Source organism: Gobio gobio, assembly GCF_949357685.1.
Source record: "Gobio gobio genome assembly, chromosome: 8".
In the NCBI taxonomy this organism is placed as follows: Eukaryota; Metazoa; Chordata; class Actinopteri; order Cypriniformes; family Gobionidae; genus Gobio; species Gobio gobio.
In genome coordinates this window covers 52,826,894-52,850,893 of record NC_137114.1, presented here as the reverse complement: position 1 = coordinate 52,850,893, position 24,000 = coordinate 52,826,894, and the positions used below count along the sequence as shown (strand labels likewise).

The window sequence follows — 24,000 nt, the reverse complement described above, 5'->3', positions numbered from 1 at the left end:
AGTTCGCAAAAGTAGAAGTATTTCTAGTATAGCGCTGGAATAACTAATTCGCAAAAGTAGAAGTATTTCTAGTATACAGCTGGAATAACTAATTCGCAAAAGTAGAAGTATTTCTAGTATACCGCTGGAATAACTAGTTCGCAAAAGTAGAAGTATTTCTAGTATACCGCTGGAATAACTAGTTCGCAAAAGTAGAAGTATTTCTAGTATTGCGCTGGAATAACTAATTCGCAAAAGTAGAAGTATTTCTAGTATAGCGCTGGAATAACTAATTCGCAAAAGTAGAAGTATTTCTAGTATACCGCTGGAATAACTAATTCGCAAAAGTAGAAGTATTTCTAGTATACAGCTGGAATAACTAGTTCGCAAAAGTAGAAGTATTTCTAGTATACAGCTGGAATAACTAGTTCGCAAAAGTAGAAGTATTTCTAGTATACAGCTGGAATAACTAGTTCGCAAAAGTAGAAGTATTTCTAGTATAGCGCTGGAATAACTAGTTCGCAAAAGTAGAAGTATTTCTAGTATAGCGCTGGAATAACTAATTCGCAAAAGTAGAAGTATTTCTAGTATACAGCTGGAATAACTAATTCGCAAAAGTAGAAGTATTTCTAGTATACCGCTGGAATAACTAGTTCGCAAAAGTAGAAGTATTTCTAGTATACCGCTGGAATAACTAGTTCGCAAAAGTAGAAGTATTTCTAGTATTGCGCTGGAATAACTAATTCGCAAAAGTAGAAGTATTTCTAGTATAGCGCTGGAATAACTAATTCGCAAAAGTAGAAGTATTTCTAGTATACCGCTGGAATAACTAATTCGCAAAAGTAGAAGTATTTCTAGTATACAGCTGGAATAACTAGTTCGCAAAAGTAGAAGTATTTCTAGTATACAGCTGGAATAACTAGTTCGCAAAAGTAGAAGTATTTCTAGTATACAGCTGGAATAACTAGTTCGCAAAAGTAGAAGTATTTCTAGTATACCGCTGGAATAACTAGTTCGCAAAAGTAGAAGTATTTCTAGTATAGCGCTGGAATAACTAATTCGCAAAAGTAGAAGTATTTCTAGTATAGCGCTGGAATAACTAGTTCGCAAAAGTAGAAGTATTTCTAGTATACCGCTGGAATAACTAGTTCGCAAAAGTAGAAGTATTTCTAGTATACAGCTGGAATAACTAGTTCGCAAAAGTAGAAGTATTTCTAGTATACAGCTGGAATAACTAGTTCGCAAAAGTAGAAGTATTTCTAGTATAGCGCTGGAATAACTAATTCGCAAAAGTAGAAGTATTTCTAGTATAGCGCTGGAATAACTAGTTCGCAAAAGTAGAAGTATTTCTAGTATACCGCTGGAATAACTAGTTCGCAAAAGTAGAAGTATTTCTAGTATAGCGCTGGAATAACTAATTCGCAAAAGTAGAAGTATTTCTAGTATACAGCTGGAATAACTAGTTCGCAAAAGTAGAAGTATTTCTAGTATACCGCTGGAATAACTAGTTCGCAAAAGTAGAAGTATTTCTAGTATACCGCTGGAATAACTAGTTCGCTAAAATACCTGAAAATTTCACCAGATTGATGATCTAATTTGAGCCATATGTTCGCCTTAAGCCAAGGATTCGTGATGAACCATTTAGGAGTTATGCGCACTTGCGCAGGGCCTGAAATTAACACCCAACCACGCGCCAAATGCGGGTGAATTTTGCAAATGGCGGGTAACACTGTTAATCTACCGGCCACATTGGCAGGTGGCCAATGAGAATTGAGTGATTCATTGGGCAGTTTGAGAGGATGCGACTACTTTCACGCGATCGGAAAGAAGATGAGGCCCTTCTCTGACTACGTTTGGATGTGCGAGTATTAAACTGTTGGTGAGATGGGACGAGATAATAATGCAACGCTGACGTAGTAAAATAACAGTTGCACAGATGTGTGTGTGTGTGCGTGTGCATGTTGGGAGTTGGGAAGCGGTGAGAAAATGTCCGGTGCGCGGTAACTTTACCAGTAATAATAATAATAAATATTAATTTGTTTCTGTTTAACCGTTCCTGAACGTGACTAAATCATCCATCAACACGGCCGCGTGTGATGTGTTCACATTCGAGCTGCGGTAGGGCTATATCTGAGTCAGTCTGTGACACAGGACATCAATGAATAAAAAGATTTAAAAATGTATATTGTAAGAGTTATTAGTACTTATATTGATTTCGTTAATAACTTGACAGCACTTACATGTGTATTCTTACTAGTTAAAGAACAATGTTTGTGGGACTAGTGGATTTTTTGAAGGGGCAAGTGAAAGAGAATTTTACTAGACAGATTAAAATGTCAATAACAAAAAACTAGGGAATCAACAAAATGCAAGAATGATTCTGCATTAATTTAGCGTAAGTGGCGATCGATAGTGGATAATAATATATAGCCTAATGTATAATAAACTGAAGGTAACAATGTTGCGCTGTTGACGCTCGTGCAGCCTCTCGAGGAAAAATCAATGTTACTGAATGATTCAGCGTTTGAATGAATCGTTTGTATCAAAGATTCAATGACCTATACATAAACGACTGCCTCATTCTTGAATGAATCAGTTTGAATGAATCGACTCAATGACTCGCTCATTAAAACGTTCACCTGCTGCCACCTACTGGTGGTTTACTTTCAGGTTTAAACATTCTTTCCAACTTTTCTTATTTGTATATTCAAAACTATTTAAAGCAATCTCATAACATTTTTTAATGCAGTTGTAATTTTTCTGTGTAAATTATTTAATTTGATTGGTAATAGCCCTACGGTGTCTTATTATTCTAATTTAATTTATAGATTAAATTTAAGAATATAAACTGAAAGCTGAAGCGTAGCCTATATTTAATACAATTATTAAAAAATGCCCTTTATAAAAGGTAAAAATATCAAAGATATGCAGATTTAAATATGTCAACGCTGATTGAACACTGTTGAGAATATTTCTTCAGAATAAATTATATTTACACACACACACACACACACACACACAAATCCTTACAAGCACGTGAACAGGCTTAATGTCGAGGAGAAAAAAAAGTGGCTGGTAAAAAGTCACTGTGGCAGGTGGTCAAAAAAGTTAATTTCAGGCCCTGGTTATGCACCATTACTTTTATCTCACATACATAGACTCTGCGAAGGCATGTTTAACACTTACCAGACACTATTAGAGATAAATGACTCGCTCCCTCTTATCGAAATGACTTTCCAAATGTTCCAAAAATCCAAGAAAAAGACAAATGCAAGTAACGTCTCACACATTTTATGGTGTGCAAACATTAAGCAGACATATACAGAGACCTCATATACATTAGCGACAATTACCTTCCACAGTCCGTTGAGCGATACACAGCCCCACCCACAAACGCATCATAGGGGTGGGGCTAAACGCAAGCCACACCCACAAGTCATCCATAAAGTGTGCGGTCCCCTCCACTCACTACCTGAAACCAAGTGCACTTGTTTGGCACCTAGACAGACTCCAGCGTTGAGTGTTGGGGATGTGAGGGCAGCTAAAGTGATCGCAGGTACATCAATAATAGTGTTAGACAAGAGTATTACAGTCATGTGTTTGTTTTGACTAAGTGCAGACGTCACCAGTTCCACTGCTGGCGTCAGGGCAAATACCAAGTGCACTTGTTTTCCTTTGCAAAACAGCAGAGCAGAGTTTGATACAGTATTTGAAACAGACGTCATGCTCAGAGGAAACGCTGTGAGGATATGAGCTTGTGTGCATCGGAAATAAAAAATAAAATAAAGAAGAACAGAGCATCGCTTTCTCCACTAAAACACACATTCAGAGTCATGCATCACCCGTTCTCCACACACACACGGTCATCCAGGACCCCAGGGGAGGGGCTTATGATAAAGAGCGCTGTGATTGGACCAAATAATGTGTGACACGGCCAAATTAAATAACGAGAGTCTATAAGAGTACCATCCCCATTCGAATACACATGTAAACTATAGGAGGGGAATACTTTTGAATGTCTTATGCGCGACAAATAATCAGAGCGTAAACCCAATCAGATCTCATCATACAAAAATACTCAATAATTACATTTTGCATAAAGACAATTACGCCTGTTTTTAGAATTAGGATTGTTATTATTTAATGCATACACTTTTTTTTATCATTTAAACATTCCCCCGCCAAAATTTATTACGGCAATTTAAAAAAAAAGTTACGATGATGATGTGGGAAAATAGTCATTAAAATATATTTATTTATAATATAATTATATAATAACAGCAGTTGCACTGGCTTCAGTTTATGCAGATTCTAATCCCGATCCTTACTGTATTACAGTATGAGAATTTGTTCTTCATGTGCATTTTTTAATGCAATACCATAATGAAAAATCAGCACATGGGGGTTAAATGTGCTTAAAAGTCATAATCATAAGTAAATGTGGTTCCTGTTCAATGCATTTATTGGAGATGAAGGATTTTTCCAGCACCCTAGGAAAATCGTTTTGAGAACAGTGCCATCCATAGAGCTCAACTGGAACTGCAGTAAACAACATAACACACACACTCTCATTCACACACACTCACACAGCTTAATGACCTGTATCTGTATAAGGCAAAGCATAATCTCCAACAGTAAATGCACGCACACACACACACTAATTTAAAGCCGTGTTAAAATAAGCAGTAAGAGTCATGTAGGACAATGAGAGTCATTTGCATAATCTTCATTGTCCCACATCTAGTGTGTGTGAGACAACCGACAGTACACGAAAGCTGATATAAATATATTTATGTATAATACGAGTACGGTGCCGCCCGATCATACAGGCGGGCAGCACACATACACGCAGGTAGCCAATCAGATGGCATTGTGGGAAAGGTAGTTCAAGAGGCCAGGGGGACGTGAGGGTGGGCTCACTTTCTGTCTGTCTTTACAGTCCGTTTCAACCAATCGCTGAGGAGGCCGATCACATGTCAGACCAAAGCACGGCCTTGCTGCCCTTCTCAACGCTGGCCACGTAAGCACCCGACGGAGACCAGGACACCGAATTTATGGCAGAACTACAAAAAAAACAACAACAAAGACAGGAAGTGTATGAGAGCTGTCAAGTATGGAAGGAAACACACAATCAAATATGTATAGCTGTATGTGAATTTGCTTTGAATGCATGTTATAATACTTAACGGACTTATCAGCTTTTAGACATTGTTCTGTTTTTTGTTATATGTGACAAGGTGTACAGCAAACAAGCTAAAAAACACAGCTTTATAAGCTGTCGACCCAAAAAAACGAGCATTTAAGCAGATAAAAGTGGATAAAGGCAATACGAAGTGAAGCTTCAGCAGGAAGAATGGGTACATTTTGGGATCCTGACACTCAGTATGCCTCAATATGTCTATGTGTGCAGTAAACATTTTGTCACTGTTAAGTCAAATATCCAAATGTCCGTTTTATATATGATATTTACTGTCGCTGATTACGTTCCCCTCTAGTCGCCGTAGTTCTCAGTGTAATATGACCCGCGCGCTCTGTCTCAATGGCCTGAATCCACTTTTTTGTACTTAAACGCTCGTTTTTTGGGTCAACAGCTTTTAAAAACGTCTGGGTTTTTGCTTCTGGGTTTTGTTTAGCTTGTTTGCTCTACACTTTGTCACATATCAGCTTTTATACATTGTTCAGTTTTTTGTTATAAGTCCGAAATGACAAAAAGGCCGCTTCACGCAATGCAAAGTCAATGGAGACGGTTTGATTGTTTCCCCCCCCGGTGGGCGTGGTCTTCAGATTATGACGCGTGTCGCTCTGTCTCTATATTGATAGGAGAGCATCTTGCAGTTGATGGAGATTTGTGGGATGCACATCCAGGGCACGAAGCTCCCGTTCCACCACATCCCAAAGATGCTCTATTGGGTTGAGATCTGGAGACTGTGGCGGCCATTTTAGTTCAGTGAACTCATTGTCATGTTCAAGAAACCAATTTGAAATGATTGGAGCTTTGTGACGGTGCATTATCCTGCTGGAAGTAGCCATCAGAGGATGGGGACATGGTGCTCATAAAGGGATGGACATGGTCAGAAACAATGCTCAGGTAGGCCGTGGCATTTAAACCATGCCCAATTGGCACTAAGGGGCCTAAAGTGTGCCAAGAAAACATCCCCCACACCATTACACCACCACCACCAGCCTGCACAGTGGTAACAAGGCATGATGGATCCATGTTCTCATTCTGTTTACGCCAAATTCTGACTCTACCATCTGAATGTCTCAACAGAAATCCAGACTCATCAGACCAGGCAACATTTTTCCAGTCTTCAACTGTCCAATTTTGGTGAGCTTGTGCAAATTGTCGCCTCTTTTTCCTATTTGTAGTGGAGATGAGTGGTACCCGGTGGGGTCTTCTGCTGTTGTAGCCCATCCGCCTCAAGGTTGTGTGTGTTGTGGCTTCACAAATGCTTTGCTGCAGACCTCGGTTGTAACGAGTGCTTATTTCAGTCAAAGTTGCTCTTCTATCAGCTTGAATCAGTCGGCCCATTCTCCTCTGACCTCTAGCATCAACAAGGCATTTTCTCCCACAGGACTGCCGCATACTGGATGCTTTTCCCTTTTCACACCATTCTTTGTAAACCCTAGAAATGGTTGTGCGTGAAAATCCCAGTAACTGAGCAGATTGTGAAATACTCAGACCGGCCCGTCTGGCACCAAATGTCTTAAATCACCTTTCTTTCCCATTCCGACATTCAGTTTGGAGTTCAGGAGATTGTCTTGATCAGGACCACACCCCTAAATGCATTGAAGCAACTGCCATGTGATTGGTTGATTAGATAATTGCATTAATGAGAAATTGAACAGGTGTTCCTAATAATCCTTTAGGTGAGTGTATAACCCACCCACTAACAGCTGATGAAGGGATCATCAGTGTTATTCACTTCAAACTTGATTGGTGTATAATGTTGAACAATGCATAGTAATGCAATGGGGGAATATTTGTGTGTCCTGATAATAATATAACAATAATATTATTTAAACAATATTATTGTGTGTGTGTGTGTGTGTGTGTGTGTGTGTGTGTGTGTGTGTGTGTGTGTGTGTCGTCCTGCTCACCTGTGACCCTTATCAAGAGTTTTTTCTAGTTTCCCTGTTAGAACGTTCCAAATGTAGAGAACGCCGTCTGCAGAACCGGCCGCCACGTAACTTCCATCAGGACTGAAAACACAAGCACTCAAGAGTTCACAAGTGAGCTCGAGGAGGTCATGGCTCATCTAAAACAGGGGGTTTGCGAGAGAACTGCAGGAGGTCGTGAGTTGATGAAAAGCCAATTAATTAAATCAAGTGTCACATTAAAAACACATCCGAGTGGCTGAAATGACTCAATCCAGCCTAAATATACAGGATTTCCTTCAGGCTCAACTAATTATTCAGGTTAAAAATGTGTGTAAACAACATGAAAAACAAACTCATGCACATTGTGGCTCTTACCTGAATGTGACTCTGGTGAAGTCCGAACCGCATTTGAATCCTTGAGCACTGAAGAAACATGATTTTATTAGAAACCCTGATGCATTTAAAGTTGGAATACCAGACAGTAAAAAAGAAATAAATTATTATATATGAAGTAAAAATAAAGAGCAACGCACTTGAAGGTCTGTCGCACTGCATTAGTGCGCAGGTCGATTATTTTCACCAGGTCATCACGCGAGCAGGTCAGGAGTTCGGTCCGGTCGTGATTGAGGTCCAAAGACGTAACGCGTCCCAGCAACTCCAACTCATGCACGATACTCTCCGCCCTAAACACAGAAATATTAGTGACTGAGCCACTGAACAAGACTTACAAGTACAAATCTGAGCACGGTCTCCAAATCCTGACTCGCCTGATGTCCCAGAAACGAACTTTCTTATCGAAGTGTCCGCTCATCACACACTGCTCCGTGCAGACGATGTCATTACAGCTAGAGCCAGCAAACACAGTCTTCATGCCTGAGAGAAAAGAGTTCATTTATCAGTCTCATTAGGATGAGATTTCAAGACTATTAAAAGCTATTAGCAATTTTCACAAATAAAAGCACAAATTTTGGTATACATTTTTTTTTAAAAGGCACAAATCTATGGAAGCTCGTTTCCACCGGGGAATGAAAAAAAAAAATGCAATTGTGAGTTTAAGCTTAAAAGTCAGGATTGGAAAAAGGTCAGGATTGCGAGATATAAACTTGCAATTACGAGACAAAATGTTTGTTCAAAATTTTTACTCTATTATTTTGCAGAATAACGACTTTAATTTTGAGCTTCCCAACCTTTATTTCTGAGTATGGCAACTTTTATTTCTGAGTATGGCAACTATTTTTGAGTATTGTGACTATTTCTGAGTATTGTGAGTATTGCGACTATACTTTCTGAGTATCGCAACTATTTTTGAGTATCATGAGTATTTCACAGTATCCTGAGTATTGCGACTATACTTTTTGAGTATAGCAACTTTTATTTCTGAGTATGGCAACTATTTTTGAGTATTGTGACTATTTCTAAGTATTGTGAGTATTGCGACTTTACTTTCTGAGTATCGCAACTTTTATTTCTGAGTATGGCAACTATTTTTGAGTATCGTGACTATTTCTGAGTATTGTGAGTATTTCACAGTATCGTGAGTATTGCGACTATACTTTCTGAGTATCGCAACTATTTTTGAGTATTGTGAGTATTGCGACTATTTCAGAGTATTGCAACTATTTCAGAGTATCATAAGTATTGCGACTATTTCAGAGTATCATGAGTATTGCGACTATTTCAGAGAATCATGAGTATTGCGACTATTTCAGAGTATCATGAGTATTGCGACTATTTCAGAGTATCATGAGTATTGCGACTATTTGGGAGTATCATGAGTATTGCGACTATTTCAGAGAATCATGAGTATTGCGACTATTTCAGAGTATCATGAGTATTGCGACTATTTGGGAGTATCATGAGTATTGCGACTATTTCAGAGAATCATGAGTATTGCGACTATTTCAGAGTATCATGAGTATTGCGACTATTTGGGAGTATTATGGTTATTTCAGAGTATTATGACTATTTCAGAGTATTGTGACTACTTCAGAGTATTGTCACTATTTCAGAGTATTGCGATTATTTCAGAGTATCGTGAGTATTGCAACTATTTCTGAGTATTGCAGCTATTTCAGAGTATTGTGAGTATTGTGACTATTTCAGTGTACTATGGCTATTTCATAGTATTGCAGCTATTTCAGAGTATTATGGCTATTTCAGAATATTGCGAGTATTGCGACTATTTCAGAGTATTATGGTTATTTCAGAGTTTTGTGAGTATTGCGACTATTTCAGAGTATCATCACTATTTCAGAGTATTGTGGCTACTTCAGAGTATTGTGAATATTGCGACTATTTCAGTGTATTATGGCTATATCAGAGTATAATGGTTATTTCTGAGTATTGTGAGTATTGCGACTATTTCAGAGTATTATCACTTTATCAGAGTATTGCAACTATTTCTGAGTATTGCAGCTATATCAGAGTATTACGACTATTTCAGAGTATTGCAGCTATTTCAGAGTATTGCAGCTATTTCAGAGTATTGTGAGTATTGCAACTATTTCAGAGTATTGAAAGTATCGCATACTTTATTTCTAAGTATTGCGACTATCAGAATCACGGCTATTTATCAGAATCACAAATATTTCTCTATTTTTCAGAATTGCGACTTTCTCAGAAACACAACTTAATTTCTCAGAACTGAGAGGTATGGACACAATTGAGAGAAACAAAGTCTGAAATGTGAGATGAAAAGTCTCAATTAGCCATTTTATTTTTGTATTCCCTGGCGGAAACAAGTTTCCATACAAATCTTCAGAGAATTAATTGATTTAGATATGTTCAATAAACCATCAACTACCAGAAAAAGTACATTTTTACAACTAGCTACTTTTCACATTTTAGATTTGACAGATAAAACAAACAAAACAAATTCAATTTAATACTAATTAATATTACTTAAGTATTAAATTACATATTTAGTAGGGATGCACCGGTTGACCGGCCAAAAACCGGAACCGGCCGGTTTTTGCTTCTAGCGCGCGATCGGCAACCGGACGGTTTTCTTTGTATTTTTCTGCCGATTTATCCGGAAGTGCGCCCGCGTGCACATACGCCTATATTGCAATCATTCGCGAACATGTCACTTGTGTGTTACAAACGGAAACTGGAGAACTGAGGGAAGAGATGAGATACGCTGAAGGGAATGAAGAGCCGCTTTCCAGCGCGAGCTGAAGTTGCGCGAGCTTACCTCTCCGCCCTGCACAAGCGCAGATAGTGAGCGTTTGTTCCGCTCAGCTTCTCACGTGATCAAATGAGAACGAAACAGACTAACTTGTGACAAAGCCGCAATACTTATTTTTGTAGCCTAAAGAAGAACATGCATGCACTTTAGAAATGAAATACTACCAGTTCTGTAGCCTATAGGATGATAATTTTTATTAGGTAACACTTTAGAATAATGGTCATTAGTTAATATTAGTTAACTACATTAGTTAACATTAACTAATAATGAACTGCACTTATAAAGCGTTTATTAATCTTTGTTCATGTTAATTTCAACATTTACTAATGCATTATTAAAATCTTGTTAACATTAGTTAATGCACTGTGATGTTTATATTAACTAACGTTAACAAAGATGAACAAATACAGTAACAAATGTACTGCTCATGGTTAGTTCATGTTAGTTAATACATTAACTAATGTTAACTAATGACCATTATTCTAAAGTGTTAACTTTTATTTTACCTTAAAATTACATTGACTTAATTTGATTTAAAAAGCATGTGCTGTAGCATCTTAGTTTTTTCGTTGCACTAAACATTATTTGATTTAACATTTTGGAACAATTATATACGTTGGTTTTATTGAATTTCACTGGTAAAGACTTTTTTCTTTACACTGAATTTAAAAACAAATGCTGATTTAAGTAACATCTTTGCTTGGATTGCAGAATATGCAGTTGTTGCCTTTAATTTCACCTTTCAGCCTTTTATTTTCCAATTAAATTTCCTGTTAATTTCAGATTGAGGACTTGTTTTCATTAGCCAAAAACCAATTTAGCCTGTTAAATACCAAATAAACATGTTCATGTATACTTTCATTATTTTATTGTGTAAAAAAAAAATCGGATATCGGTATCGGAATCAGCCAGTTTTCTTGAAAAAAATCGGTATCGGAATCGGCCATGTAAAATCATGATCGGTGCATCAATAATATTTAGTTTGTCATCCAGAAGTGGGCAATCAACATTCTCTAAAGATTAAGCAAAAAAAATTTACATTCATGCATAGTGGCAATTAAGAAAAAGTATAATAACTTACAGACTTTGCTGCGCAAGTCCCAGAGCTTGAGTGTTCGATCGTAACTGCCGGAGACGATTCGAGCGTTGTCGAGGAGAAACCGAGCAGATAAAACCTTCCCACTGTGACCTGTGAGTGTGTGCTTCGGGACAAGACAGTAACAATGAATTAAACAGACATGCAAACAATTGTTCAAACAGATTCAATTCAGGACAGATTGAGGTCTCAGTATGATTTGTGAGATCAGCTGACCAGCCTCCTTCAGTCCTGCCCTCCTGTGTGTGTCGTGTTACTGTGGGATGTTGCTGTCGGAGTCTCATTTGATTCTTTAAAAAAAAAAAGACTCATTCAGCAGAAACATCCATAATATCAGCCGCCACATAAAACCAGTGATGCACAACTAGAGCATGCTGGGAAAAATAATAGGGCTGGCTGGGAGGGATGGAGGGACTGGAAGGAGAACTGGAATTCAGACCTTTTACATCACATCATTGACCTTTAATCCATCAAATAAACCTAAACATTGATGATTACTAGCAGAGGTCAGTAATTCTCCGGACAATAACCACCACAGACAGTATTTTACTTTATTTAGAAAAAGGAAAGCATAACTTGCATGGATATAACAATAATTAAATGCATGAACAAAACAAACAGGAACGATCACAGAAATTTTATTATTAATGTGACTTAAAACCCCTGTAAAATATAAAGATTTACAGATAAATGTGTTTGGTTAACATGCCACCAAACCAGTGAAACCCTCACCCGCAGTCTGAAGTCGTCAACAGTCCAGATTCGGCTCGCAAAATCGTTCGAGGCGGCCAGAAGATACGTTCCCTGCAAAGCACAAACACAAAGCAGTCAGTAAAACACACTTCTCTCAGCGTTCGCTGGGATTCAGTCAGATGTGCATCATGTTATGGGTATTTGTCACATTACCTATGGTTAATAAAAGTATTGTTCATCGTTAATGTAATGCATGATCTGTGTCCTGGTTAAAATCACTTATTTCTCTGGATTCAAACATTCTTGGAAACATTTTGGATAATGCACACAAGTCAACAAAATGTATATAACACTGTTCTAGTCGTTTTTGGATATTTTAATCCAAATCATTACTTTATTAGGCGGAGTTTGGGTTTATATATTTATTTATATGGGTTTATTATGTTCAGGGTTCTTGCAGGTTTCAGAAAGTCAAATTTCAGACCTTTTTAAGACATTTTAAGACCATAAAGATTGAAATTTCAGACCTATACGACGCATTACCAAAATGATTTAAATCAAAGAAATAATAAAAAAAGCAATGACATTAGTAACCCTCCACAGCCAACAATGTGCCAAATGCCCAAAACCATAAGGCCCAAAATGAAAATAGGCTAAAACAAACTTGCCCTCAAATAGAATAGATTACAAAACAGCATATTAATAGCCTAATAGAGATTGAACAGGGGATGCACTAGGGAGATAGGATAAACTAGGGATGCACGATTTGGGGATATATCGACTTATATAGTGATGACGATTTCAAAACACGGCCTCATGAAGCTTGGAAGCGTTATGAATCAGTGAGTCGTATCATGATTCGGATCGCGTGTCAAACAGCTGAAATTTGGCGATTCAAACTGCTGAATCGACTCACTGATTCATAACGCTTCGAAGCTTCATGAGGCCTTGTTTTGAAATCGTCATCACTATACAAGTCGTTATTTAGGGGGGTTTTTTGTGCACAAAAACTAATTCTCGTCACTCCATTAAGTTATTGTAGAACCACTGTAGTGAGATGGACTTTGTAACGACGTCTTTAGTGCCTTTTATGGGTCTTGAGAGTGTAAAGTGCCATTGAGCCAATGGAGGCCTTTCAGAGCCATCAGATTTACACTAAAATATCTTCATTTATGTTCTGAATATGAACGGAGGTCTGACGGGTGTCCAACGACATGAGGGTGAGGAATTAATGACAGAATTTTCATTTTTGGGTGAACTAACCCTTTAAGGCTTTATATAATGTAAACGAATGAGTCATAAAACAATTCACCCCCCTCTCACAGTCGTCATGAAGGGTAAAATTAGCCGTATTGACCAAAAGCACAATGTGTCCCAGACTGTAAACATGTGTTCTTCTGCTGTAAAGTTGGGCATTTTAACATGAGCTCGATGAGATTCTGCTCCTCTGGAGTCTGCCTCTAGTGGCCAGTCCATGAACAGCAGTTTAAGAGAAACTGCAGGAGGTTGCCGCTTGGTCAGAACGCACACGTATTAAAAAATGGTCGGTTTAAATCAGGCTCAGGCTCATAATTACAGAGAATGTGTCAGGCCGGGCCCGATCTAAGCTCTCGCGGACGCTAAGAGAGTTAATAGAGCTAATAGAGTTATCTTTGATGGTGTGAAACGGGACTCAACTCACCGCACTATCAAACTCTATACTGGTGATTCCAGCATTACTGCCCGTCAGCGCCCCTTTAGGTTCACATCGCCCTGTAGAAACACACAAAAAAGCTTTTAAAACCCCACACATAGACAAAACTGAACATCTACATGCATGTTTGTTTCAGGAGGAAGCAGTTGCTTCACTAAACGTTGTGAAACCCAACTGGTGCAATTTGGCCAATTTCCTCTTTGAAAGACTGAAGGTCTCAGCTTGAAAACTTGAGATCATAAACCCGTCAAACGCCCTCCTCCAGTCCGGCCCTCGTGTGTGTGTCGTGTTTCTGTTGGACGCTGCCATCAGAGTCTTATTATACTCGAAAAAGACCCTAAACACAGCAGAAGCGTCCACAATATCAGCCGCCGCCTTTAACCGGCGATGCACGACTAGAGCATGCTGGGAAGGAAATGAACAGGGGCTGCTGGGAGGGACAAAGGGACTGGAAGGAGGCGAGGTTTCGGACCTTTTACATCTCATCACTGACCTTTTGAACTCTACTAAAAAGGTGGATGATAATATGCATAAAGCGTACCAGATACGACCTCCCAGAGTTTCACCCTGCGGTCCATTCCTCCGGTGGCGAGCAGACGGGAACCAGGACTAAACCTCACAGCGTTCACTTCCCCATCATGGGCGTCCTGCACACAAACACAGTCAAGACAAGTTACGAGTTCTGCTTTTAAACTCAAATTTCATTAAAGGGTTAGTTCACCCAGAAATGAAAATTCTGTCATTAATTCCTCACCCTCATGTGGTTGGACACCCGTCAGACCTCCGTTCATCTTCAGACACAGATGAAGATATTTTAGTTGAAAGCTGATGGCTCTGAAAGGCCTCCATTGAGGGCCCTCAAGACCCTTAAAAGACACTAAAGACGTCGTTACAAAGTCCATCTCACTACAGTGGTTCTACAATAACTTTATGAATCAGCGGTAATAGTTTTTGTGCGCAAAAAAACCCTAAATAACGACTTATATAGTGATGACGATTTCAAAACACGGCCTCATGAAGCTTCGAAGCGTTATGAATCAGTGAGTCGATTCAGCAGTTTGAATCGCCAAATTTCAGCAGTTTGGCGGTTTGACACGCGATCCGAATCATGAATCGACTCACTGATTCATAACGCTTCGAAGCTTCATGACAGAGTCCTGCACGGGACCGATTTTGTAAACCCGCACCCGCAGGGCTTGAAACCGCATCCGACCCGTTTTTCTGACAACAGCACTAAATAAAATCCGCATCCGACCCGCTTAAAATAGAACCGACACCCGACCCGCACCCGCAATAAAATCAGTTTAGCATATTACATTATAGACAGACTTACAAAAATGTTTATTGAAGTTATTACACGACCATTAACTTAAGGACAACTTCGGGATATTCTAAAACGCTTAACGTGGCTTAATGTAGGTAAGACACTGTTATTAAGAGACCAAACTCAGTAAACATAATACTAATAACGTATACTATGTACAAAAAATCAGATGAGCCCAAAATTTGAACGCAACGCGTTTAATTACACGTTAAGCATTTTCCTCCCATAGAAAACCATTATAAGAAAACGCTTAACGTGGCTTAATGTAGGCTACTAAGACAGTGTTATTAAGAGACTAAACTCAGGAACCATAATGTGCTTGGTTGTTACCACAGTTATCTGCGTGCTTCCTCAGCGATGAACTTCCACATTTGCGGCTATCTTTTCTTCAACTCCTCATGATCCATCTCGACGAGTGCAGGCAGAGCGCGCGCGCGGTTGTGATTCTCCTGGGAGGGCGCGCGCCGCGCGGCCACAAATAAACTGATATGGATTTTAAATTATTGTATCAACTTGAAATACAGGCAAGGCATATTTTTAGGAACACATCTACAATATACATGCATATATTTTCATATATAGGCCTATATATAGGACTGTTAAAAACCCGTGTTTAGACCTGTGTTTCTCCCTTGTCCGACCCGACCCGCACGCATTTCCGACACAGTAGGATGTTTTTCACCCGTTTCAGCAATACCCGCGGGTACCGGCACCCGTGCAGGCCGTGTTTTGAAATCGTCATCACTATACAAGTCGTTATTTAGGGTTTTTTTGCGCTCAAAAACTATTCTCGCCGATTCATAAAGTTATTGTAGAGCCACTGTAGTGAGATGGACTTTGTAACGACGTCTTTAGTGCCTTTTAAGGGTCTTGAGAGTGAACCGTGCCATTGAGCCAATGGAGGCCTTTCAGAGCATCAGCTTTACACTAAAATATCTTCATTTGTGTCTGAAGATGAACAGAGGTCCAACCACATGAGGGTAAGTAATTAATGACAGAATTTTCATTTTTGGGTGAACTAACCCTTTAAAAAAGGAGATTTTTTCAGACTAACATATCATAGTAAAGCAAAGGTTTGTTTTGAAAGGTCTCAGCTTGAAAACTTGAGATCATGCACCAGTTTAACGTCCTCCTCCCGTCCGGCCCTCTTGATGATGCGTTTCTGTTGGACGCCGCTTTCCGAGTCTCACTTGGATCTCTAAAAAGACTCTTATTCAGCAAGAACGTCCATAATATATCAGCCGCCCCCTCAAACCAGCGACGCACAGCTAGAGCATGCTGGGGAAATTAAGAGGGGCTGCTAGGAGGAGGACCTGGAGATCAGACCTTTTACATCACATCATTGACCTTTTGACCCATGACCTGAAAGAAAGTGACACTCACAAAGATGTGCAGAGCCGTGGAGGGAACTCGGACATCAGCGCAGGCCGCCGGCGCTTCTGCGGCTTCAGGAGAGCCGAACGAATTCACGGAGCGACGTCTTCTGAGGGAAAGAGAAAGTGTGTGTGTCACACGGGGCTGAAATCGACTCAACTTACGGTCTCATGCTTCTTCAACATGGCATCTTCATAAAGACGGGCATTCATGACTGCAGCGGTTATAATCGCGTGGCTGAATCTGATTTCAGCGTGGCAATATTTTAAAACATCGTCTCTTTGACGCACAAACAAAACTCAGATGCAAAGAAGAAAGCAAACTCAAACCTGTGTGCAGCAAATATGGGTGGATGACAAAATGAAAAGGAATTACACACAAGTATGCTTATCCATGTTTAAAACATAACTAATCAATATACTTTAGTAATATTATTTAAAAACAAAAGAACTTGTATAAACTGAAATTTAAAAAACAAGCAACTTAACTACATATATATCTTAAATGACAATTTGTGTATAAAATACACACAAATATGTTTGTCTGTTTTTGAAATTCAATGTGATTTAATAAATGAAAAGACTAAAGTAAAATAAATTTACATTAAATTGCAATATACATTCTCTCATTTATTAAATTACACAAACTTAACATATAAATTTAAATAGATTTTTTTGAATGAATAAATAATAATAATAATAATAATAATAATTCATACAAATAAATGTAAAAATAAAGAAAAAAAACAAATAAATTAAAATAATAATACCAAATAAATGAATAAATACAAATAAAACGTAAAAATAAAGAAATTAAAAAAATAATTAATAAATGTTTGTTTTATTTTTCTTTCTCATTTATTAAATTACTCAAATGTAATATATATATTTTAATAAAATAAATATATTAAAATTATAATAAACTAATAAATGTAAAAAATAAATAAATAAAAATAAATGAATGAATAAAAAAATACAAATAAAAAACAGAATATAAAAAATAAAATTAATTTAATTTTGTTTTTTATTTGTATTTTTTTATTCATTCATTTATTTTATTTAAATTTATATATTAAATTTGAATAATTTAATAAATGAAAAATATAAAAAATTAATTTAATTTTTTTTCATTTATTAAATTATTCAAATTTAATATATAAATTTAAATAAAATAAATATAAAAATAATAAACAAATAAATGTAAAAAAAACATAAATAATAAAATACAAATAAATTATAATAGATAAAACAATTAATTTAATTAAAATTAAATGAAATAATAAATAAATAAAAACACATGCGCACACACACATAATTGATCGCGTATGATTACTGGACAAATCCACAATTGACCCAGATATTATTTTATCATTCCCGAGGTAATTTACTCAATGAATCCGCTCAATCCTCTCTAGTCTACATCTCTAAGGCAACACCAACACAAAATGCACAGAAATGTCTACCAGCTCATCATTTCACCCCATGGGGAATCTCCCACTCAGCCAAAACTCACACAGAGCAAACAGGCAGCCTGCACATGTCACAAATATATCCAAAAGGGGAGATTATGCGCATACAAAAGCAGTTACCCACAATCCTGTTCACAGACATATATTTCTGTTGGCATGCTTCTGGGTTCACATCAGCAGTTTAACGAGAGAATCACTCTCAACACACACACACATCCTGACACCACACTGTGCATCACCTGGAGTCAGACGGGACGAAACCAGGTTGGACAGAATCAGACAGGCTGCAGACACAGAGAGAGTGTAGAATGAGACACACACACACACACACACACACAGACACACACACAGACACACACACAGACACAGACAGACACACACAGACAGACACACAGACACACACACACACAGACACACACACACACACACAGACAGACACACACACAGACACAGACAGACACACACACACACACACACACACACACACACACAGTGTAGAATGAGACACACACACAAAGACACACAGACAGACAGACAGACACACACACACACACAGACAGACAGACAGACAGACAGACAGACACACACACAGACACACACAGACACACACAGACACACACAGACACACACAGACACACACAGACACACACAGACACACACAGACACACACAGACACACACAGACACACACAGACACACACAGACACACACAGACACACACAGACACACACAGACACACACAGACACACACAGACACACACAGACACACGTTTGTTTTTGTGAAATGTGAGGACATTCCATAGGCGTAATGGTTTTTATACCATACAAACCGTATTTTCTATCCCCTTACACTGTCCCTAAACCTACCCATCACACACACACACACACACTGCCCCTAAACCTACCCATCACACACACACACACACACACACACACACACTGCCCCTACCCATCACAGGAGACTGTGCAGTTCACTTTCTGTGAAAAAAACCTCATTCTGTGATTTATAAGCATTTTGAAAAGTGAGGACATGGGGAACGTCTCATATTTCTCCCTCTTTTTGTAATACCAGTGTCATTATACACATTTGTGTCCTGATATTTCACAAAAACATGCCCACACACACAGACACACACACACACACACACACACGAGAGTCTTACAATAACATTTCCAGGAAATATTATATGCAATCAAGATGTGTAGGATTGTGGCATTACTTTAAGTTCTGCTTTAGATTTTGGGCCTAAATATGACCTGGAAATGTTCCAGATTCACCACGAGTACAGAATGAAGAAGAAATGAACTAAACATTAAAACACACAGACTGGAACATACCCAAAGATATTAGAGATGGAATCCAGCAGTCCACCAGGAGGAGGAGGAGGCTGGGACACTCGTCTACTGAAAACACACACACACACACACACACAACTTCAGATCTTACGTTGTGTGGACAGCATGAGTTGTGAAATGCTTGTGTGTGTGTGTGTGTGTGTGGGCATGTTTTTGTGAAATATCAGGACACAAATGTGTATAATGACACTGGTATTACAAAAAGAGGGAGAAATATGAGACGTTCCCCATGTCCTCACTTTTCAAAATGCTTATAAATCACACAGAACAAGTTTTTTTTCACATAAAGTGAACTGCACAGTCTCCTGTGATGGGTAGGGGCAGTGTGTGTGTGTGTGTGTGTGTGATGGGTAGGTTTAGGGGCAGTGTAAGGGGATAGAAAATACGGTTTGTAAGGTATAAAAACCATTACGCCTATGGAATGTCCTCACATTTCACAAAAACAAACATGTGTGTGTGTGTGTGATGGGTAGGTTTAGGGGCAGGGGCAGTGTGTGTGTGTGATGGGTAGGTTTAGGGGCAGGGGCAGAGTGTGTGTGTGTTGGGTAGGTTTAGGGGCAGGGGCAGAGTGTGTGTGTGTGTGTGTGATGGTTAGGTTTAGGGGCAGGGGCAGTGTGTGTGTGTGTGTGTGTGTGTGTGTGTGTGTGTGTGTGTGTGTGTGTGTGTGTGTGTGTGTGTGTGTGTGTGTGTGTGTGTGATGGGTAGGTTTAGGGGCAGGGGCAGGGGCGTGTGTGTGTGTGTGTTGGGTAGGTTTAGGGTCAGTGTAAGGGGATAGAAAATACGGTTTGTACGGTATAAAAACCATTACGCCTATGGAATGTCCTCACATTTCACAAAAACAAACATGTGTGTGTGTGTGTGTGTGTGTGTGTGTGTACCTGGGTGTGCGACCGGGCTGTCTACTCGGTGACGTTTCCCCCGTTCCCTTCGCAGCTTCCTCTGAGAGAACCTCGATGTCATCATCTCTAGACCAATCAGAAAACAGCATCCAATGAGATTTCAATGATTAAATAGGGAATCCCATTATATCTGATGGGATATTGATATTACCATTTGATATAGTCTGTGATTTATTCCCCCCAAAAAACAAACAAAAGGGGCAAATATTGCCCTTTAATGGAAAAAGAAATATCCGGCACTAGTTCCCAGGATTTCGCCGGGTGTTTTGCAACTCGATCAGTGTTGTTATTGTCAATTAAAACCATTAAGAGTGTTGGTAATTGCAATTAAGTTGAAATAAAATAGAATATAAATATTAGATGAAAAACTTGCTGCCTTGTTTAAGTACCCAAACTAAATGAGTTAAATAAACAATGAGAAACTAAATAACTAGACCTTAGACAAATAAAGAACTGGAAATATATAGTATATAAATAATACTGTACTGGATATGAGTTTTTCATTTTATAAAAAAGTGTGCTCACTATAGAAATGTCCATTCCTGGATATCACCATTTTAAAAATCCCTGAATTAAACCAATCAAACGTCCCCATCTCACTAAAGACACACTCACTGGTCAATGGGAAGAGGTTCCTTTGCTGCGTCCGCCAACTCCTTCTGAAGCTTGGCCTGTCTGCGCCTACGACGACATGGATGTGTTAAACACACGGTGCACACACACATTTAAACTCCACAGACACGCCCAGTCAGTTTCAAACAGCCAATCAGGAGGAGAATCACAAAGAGCTCATGGATGGGTCAGGAAATGATCAGCGCAGGCGCCCAGTCGCACCTTTTCATTGTTGTTTTAAACGACCCTTAACGACTGAGCCATTAATCAGTGCGATTGAGAACGAGGTCGGGATCACACACACACACACACACACACACACATCAGATTCTGACCTGGTGTCCTTCTCGTTCTCTGCGTTGAGTCTGTTGGCCTCCTGGGCTTTCTCCGCCATCCAGCGCGTCACCAGCTCCAGATTGTCCTCCGTGGTTTTCCGTAGTTTCTCCTCCAGGGCGCTGAACGTGATCTGCAGGGCATCGTACTCGTCTCGCAGCGTCTGATTGGCTCGTTCCAAATCGGTCAGAGAGTTTCGGAGGTCACGACACTCGCCTTCCAGACGGGAGATCTGCTGATGATACTCCTGCATCCTGGACAAACACACAGAAAGCAGATCGCGATGGTTTATATCAGAGTGTAAGGGCGCTCTGAGATGTGTGTGAGCTCAGGAACTGATGAGTAAGTGTAAAGGAGGGTTGAGTTTGATTTCTCTCAATGTAACAGCAGAAAGAAAACGTAAAGCTTCACAAGACAAGTCATGGATTCACACGTCACATCCTTTGTGGAAATGGGGAAGAATGGAAAATGGACGACGGAGAAAAAGTGTGTTTGAGTGCGTGCATGAGTGAGAGTGTGTGTGTGTGTCTGTGAGTGAGTAAGTGTGTGTGTGAGAGATATGCAACTTTTTCCGCATACATACAGTAAATTCACGTAAAGTACAGACTATACACAGGGTTCCCACTCTCTCATGAACACCAGATTCAAAGACTTTTTAAAGCACCTTTTATTTTAAATAAAGCATGATAAATACGATAAAGGAGGGTGTGTTACTGCCAATATATCAAACACCTACTGTACCTGTGTCTATCATTAATGCAGGAACGCTAAGGCATATACGGACAACTAAAATACAATTTCCAATGAGGAAAAATGTCCAATTTTACAAAATCCAATGAGGAAAGAGGCTGGTGTGCAAGATGCAGTTTTAACATTTATTTCACACTAGTTTTAGTTTTCTTTTTTATAAATCATTACTTAATTAAAACATAGAGATAATATTGTATACAGGAATTTTCCAATGAAATTAAAAAGTTCATTGTTAGGCATTAAAAACATGCAAAATTATTAAATCACCTGTACATGTACCTTTTTAAAAATCAATTTGAAGGCTTTGCACATATATTATATTTAACAGATATAATCGCTGGCCCATTTCAAATGTTTACGTGCTTTTCTTCTTTTTATTTTTTGAGCGGTGATGATATATTGCCCTTGTAAATACTTGCCAGCAATCTCAGTAATGAAAGTCTAGATCTTTAAAATGCATCCAAATTACAGCGAAACGCAACCGTACGGTGGCCTGTAGGGGTCAAAAAGCATATAAACAGTGCATTTTGAAGTGATCTCAACTTAACCCTTAATCGTCCCTTGGGCTCCAGCTGACCCCACTGGACTTTTCCTCCATTTTTAAAAAGTGTTCCCTTCATCTCAGGGCCATGAGACTCGGTGACATTTCCTAAATAATCTATCTAAACATGCACAAAAATTGCTTGATTTGGTTGTTCTAAAGGTGTGTAAAAAAATATTACCGTTTAAGTCCCTCGGGGTCAGATTGACCACACATTGAAAATGAATGGGAAAGTGTAAAAAAAAAATCAACTAAATCCAGTATAAATCTGAAAATTTCTACATTTATATCAAGGTCTGGTCCTAGAGCATAAACACAAAGTGGAACGAACTTTCTCTCTCATACACACACATGTACACACACACACACACACACACACACACACACACACACACACACACACACGTGTGTGACTGCAGAGAGTATTCTTTATTGAAATTGGCAAATAAAATCAACAAAACTGGCATAAATCTGAAAGATTTTCATACATAAATGAAGGACTAATACTAGAGCACAAATTCAATATGGAACAAGCATGTTCACTCTCTCTCTCTCTCACACACACACACACACACACACACACACACACACACACAAAGACAGGTGTCTGGAGCATTTTTTAGATTTTGGCAATGAATGGGAAAATGTAAAAAATGCTTTTTTTTCACTTTGTTTGTAAAAAAAAAAAAAAAATCAACTAAATCCAGTATAAATCTGAAAATGTCTACATTTATATCAAGATCTGGTCCTAGAGCATAAACACAAAGTGGAACAAACTTTCTGTCTCATACACACAAACGCACACACACACACACACACACACACAAACACACACACACACACAAACACACACGTGTGTGACTGCAACAGAGAGCATTTTTATAGAAACTGGCAAATAAAACCAACAAAACTGGCATAAATCTGAAAAAATTCCATACATAAATGAAGGACAAATACTAGAGCAAAAATGCAACATGGAACAATCATGAGAAAGAGAGGGAAAAGGGCAAATAAAAGAAAGATGAAAGGCAGCTTAACTTTTGCATAACTTCCCTATGGACCTCTAGTGGATAATGTGGTCATTGCACTTTCTTTCTCTTTAAAGGTCCCGTTTTTCGTGTTTTTTTGAAGCTTTGATTGTGTTTACAGTGTGCAATATAACATGTGTTCATGTTTCGCGTGTAAAAAAACACAGTATTTTTCACACAATGTACTGATCTGTATACCGCTGTTTTCACTGTCCTCAAAACGGCTTGACAGATTTCCCTGTTCTATGAAGTCCCTCCTTCAGAAACACATAACGAGTTCTGATTGGGCCAGCGGTTCCCGTGTTGTGATTCGACAGAGCTTAGCACACGCAGAGCGCACGTTACCGGAAAGGTCGCGCCTCTCACCATAACGGGGATGCATGCGCTCAATGATCTCTAAGTACAGCGGCCCTGGGAAAGCCAAACAAAGGTGATTTGACTCCGGGATGAAAATAACAGCGTCTCGACGACATGGCAACAAACAAACTATACGAACGCAACCGAACGCAACACTTCCTATTCTCCACGCGGGAGCAACAAGACCACGCCCCCTTTTTCGCGCGTTCT

General features: G+C 38.9%; 1 protein-coding gene across 13 annotated transcripts in view; it reads right to left on the bottom strand.

Moving 5' to 3' along the window:
- Window positions 1-4,421: 4,421 nt before the first annotated feature.
- atg16l1 (ATG16 autophagy related 16-like 1) overlaps window positions 4,422-24,000 on the bottom strand; it is a 29,403-nt gene continuing 9,824 nt past the window's right edge. For 2 of the 13 annotated variants that reach the window (XM_079822862.1, XM_079822857.1), the window contains exons 6-20: window positions 21,117-21,368; window positions 20,785-20,850; window positions 20,149-20,235; window positions 19,253-19,318; window positions 18,155-18,199; window positions 16,457-16,556; window positions 14,291-14,396; window positions 13,738-13,808; window positions 12,096-12,167; window positions 11,349-11,469; window positions 7,848-7,953; window positions 7,614-7,763; window positions 7,456-7,503; window positions 7,081-7,182; window positions 4,426-5,042 (exon numbers count right to left, since the gene is read on the bottom strand). In XM_079822862.1, coding sequence (XP_079678988.1) covers window positions 4,949-5,042; window positions 7,081-7,182; window positions 7,456-7,503; window positions 7,614-7,763; window positions 7,848-7,953; window positions 11,349-11,469; window positions 12,096-12,167; window positions 13,738-13,808; window positions 14,291-14,396; window positions 16,457-16,556; window positions 18,155-18,199; window positions 19,253-19,318; window positions 20,149-20,235; window positions 20,785-20,850; window positions 21,117-21,368 — 1,486 coding nt within the window. In that variant the 3' untranslated portion in view covers window positions 4,426-4,948. Of the gene's footprint in view, window positions 5,043-7,080; window positions 7,183-7,455; window positions 7,504-7,613; window positions 7,764-7,847; window positions 7,954-11,348; window positions 11,470-12,095; window positions 12,168-13,737; window positions 13,809-14,290; window positions 14,397-16,456; window positions 16,557-18,154; window positions 18,200-19,252; window positions 19,319-20,148; window positions 20,236-20,784; window positions 20,851-21,116; window positions 21,369-24,000 lie in introns of all 13 variants that reach the window. The other 11 variants (XM_079822864.1, XM_079822863.1, XM_079822867.1 and 8 more) reach the window with 8 other exon arrangements.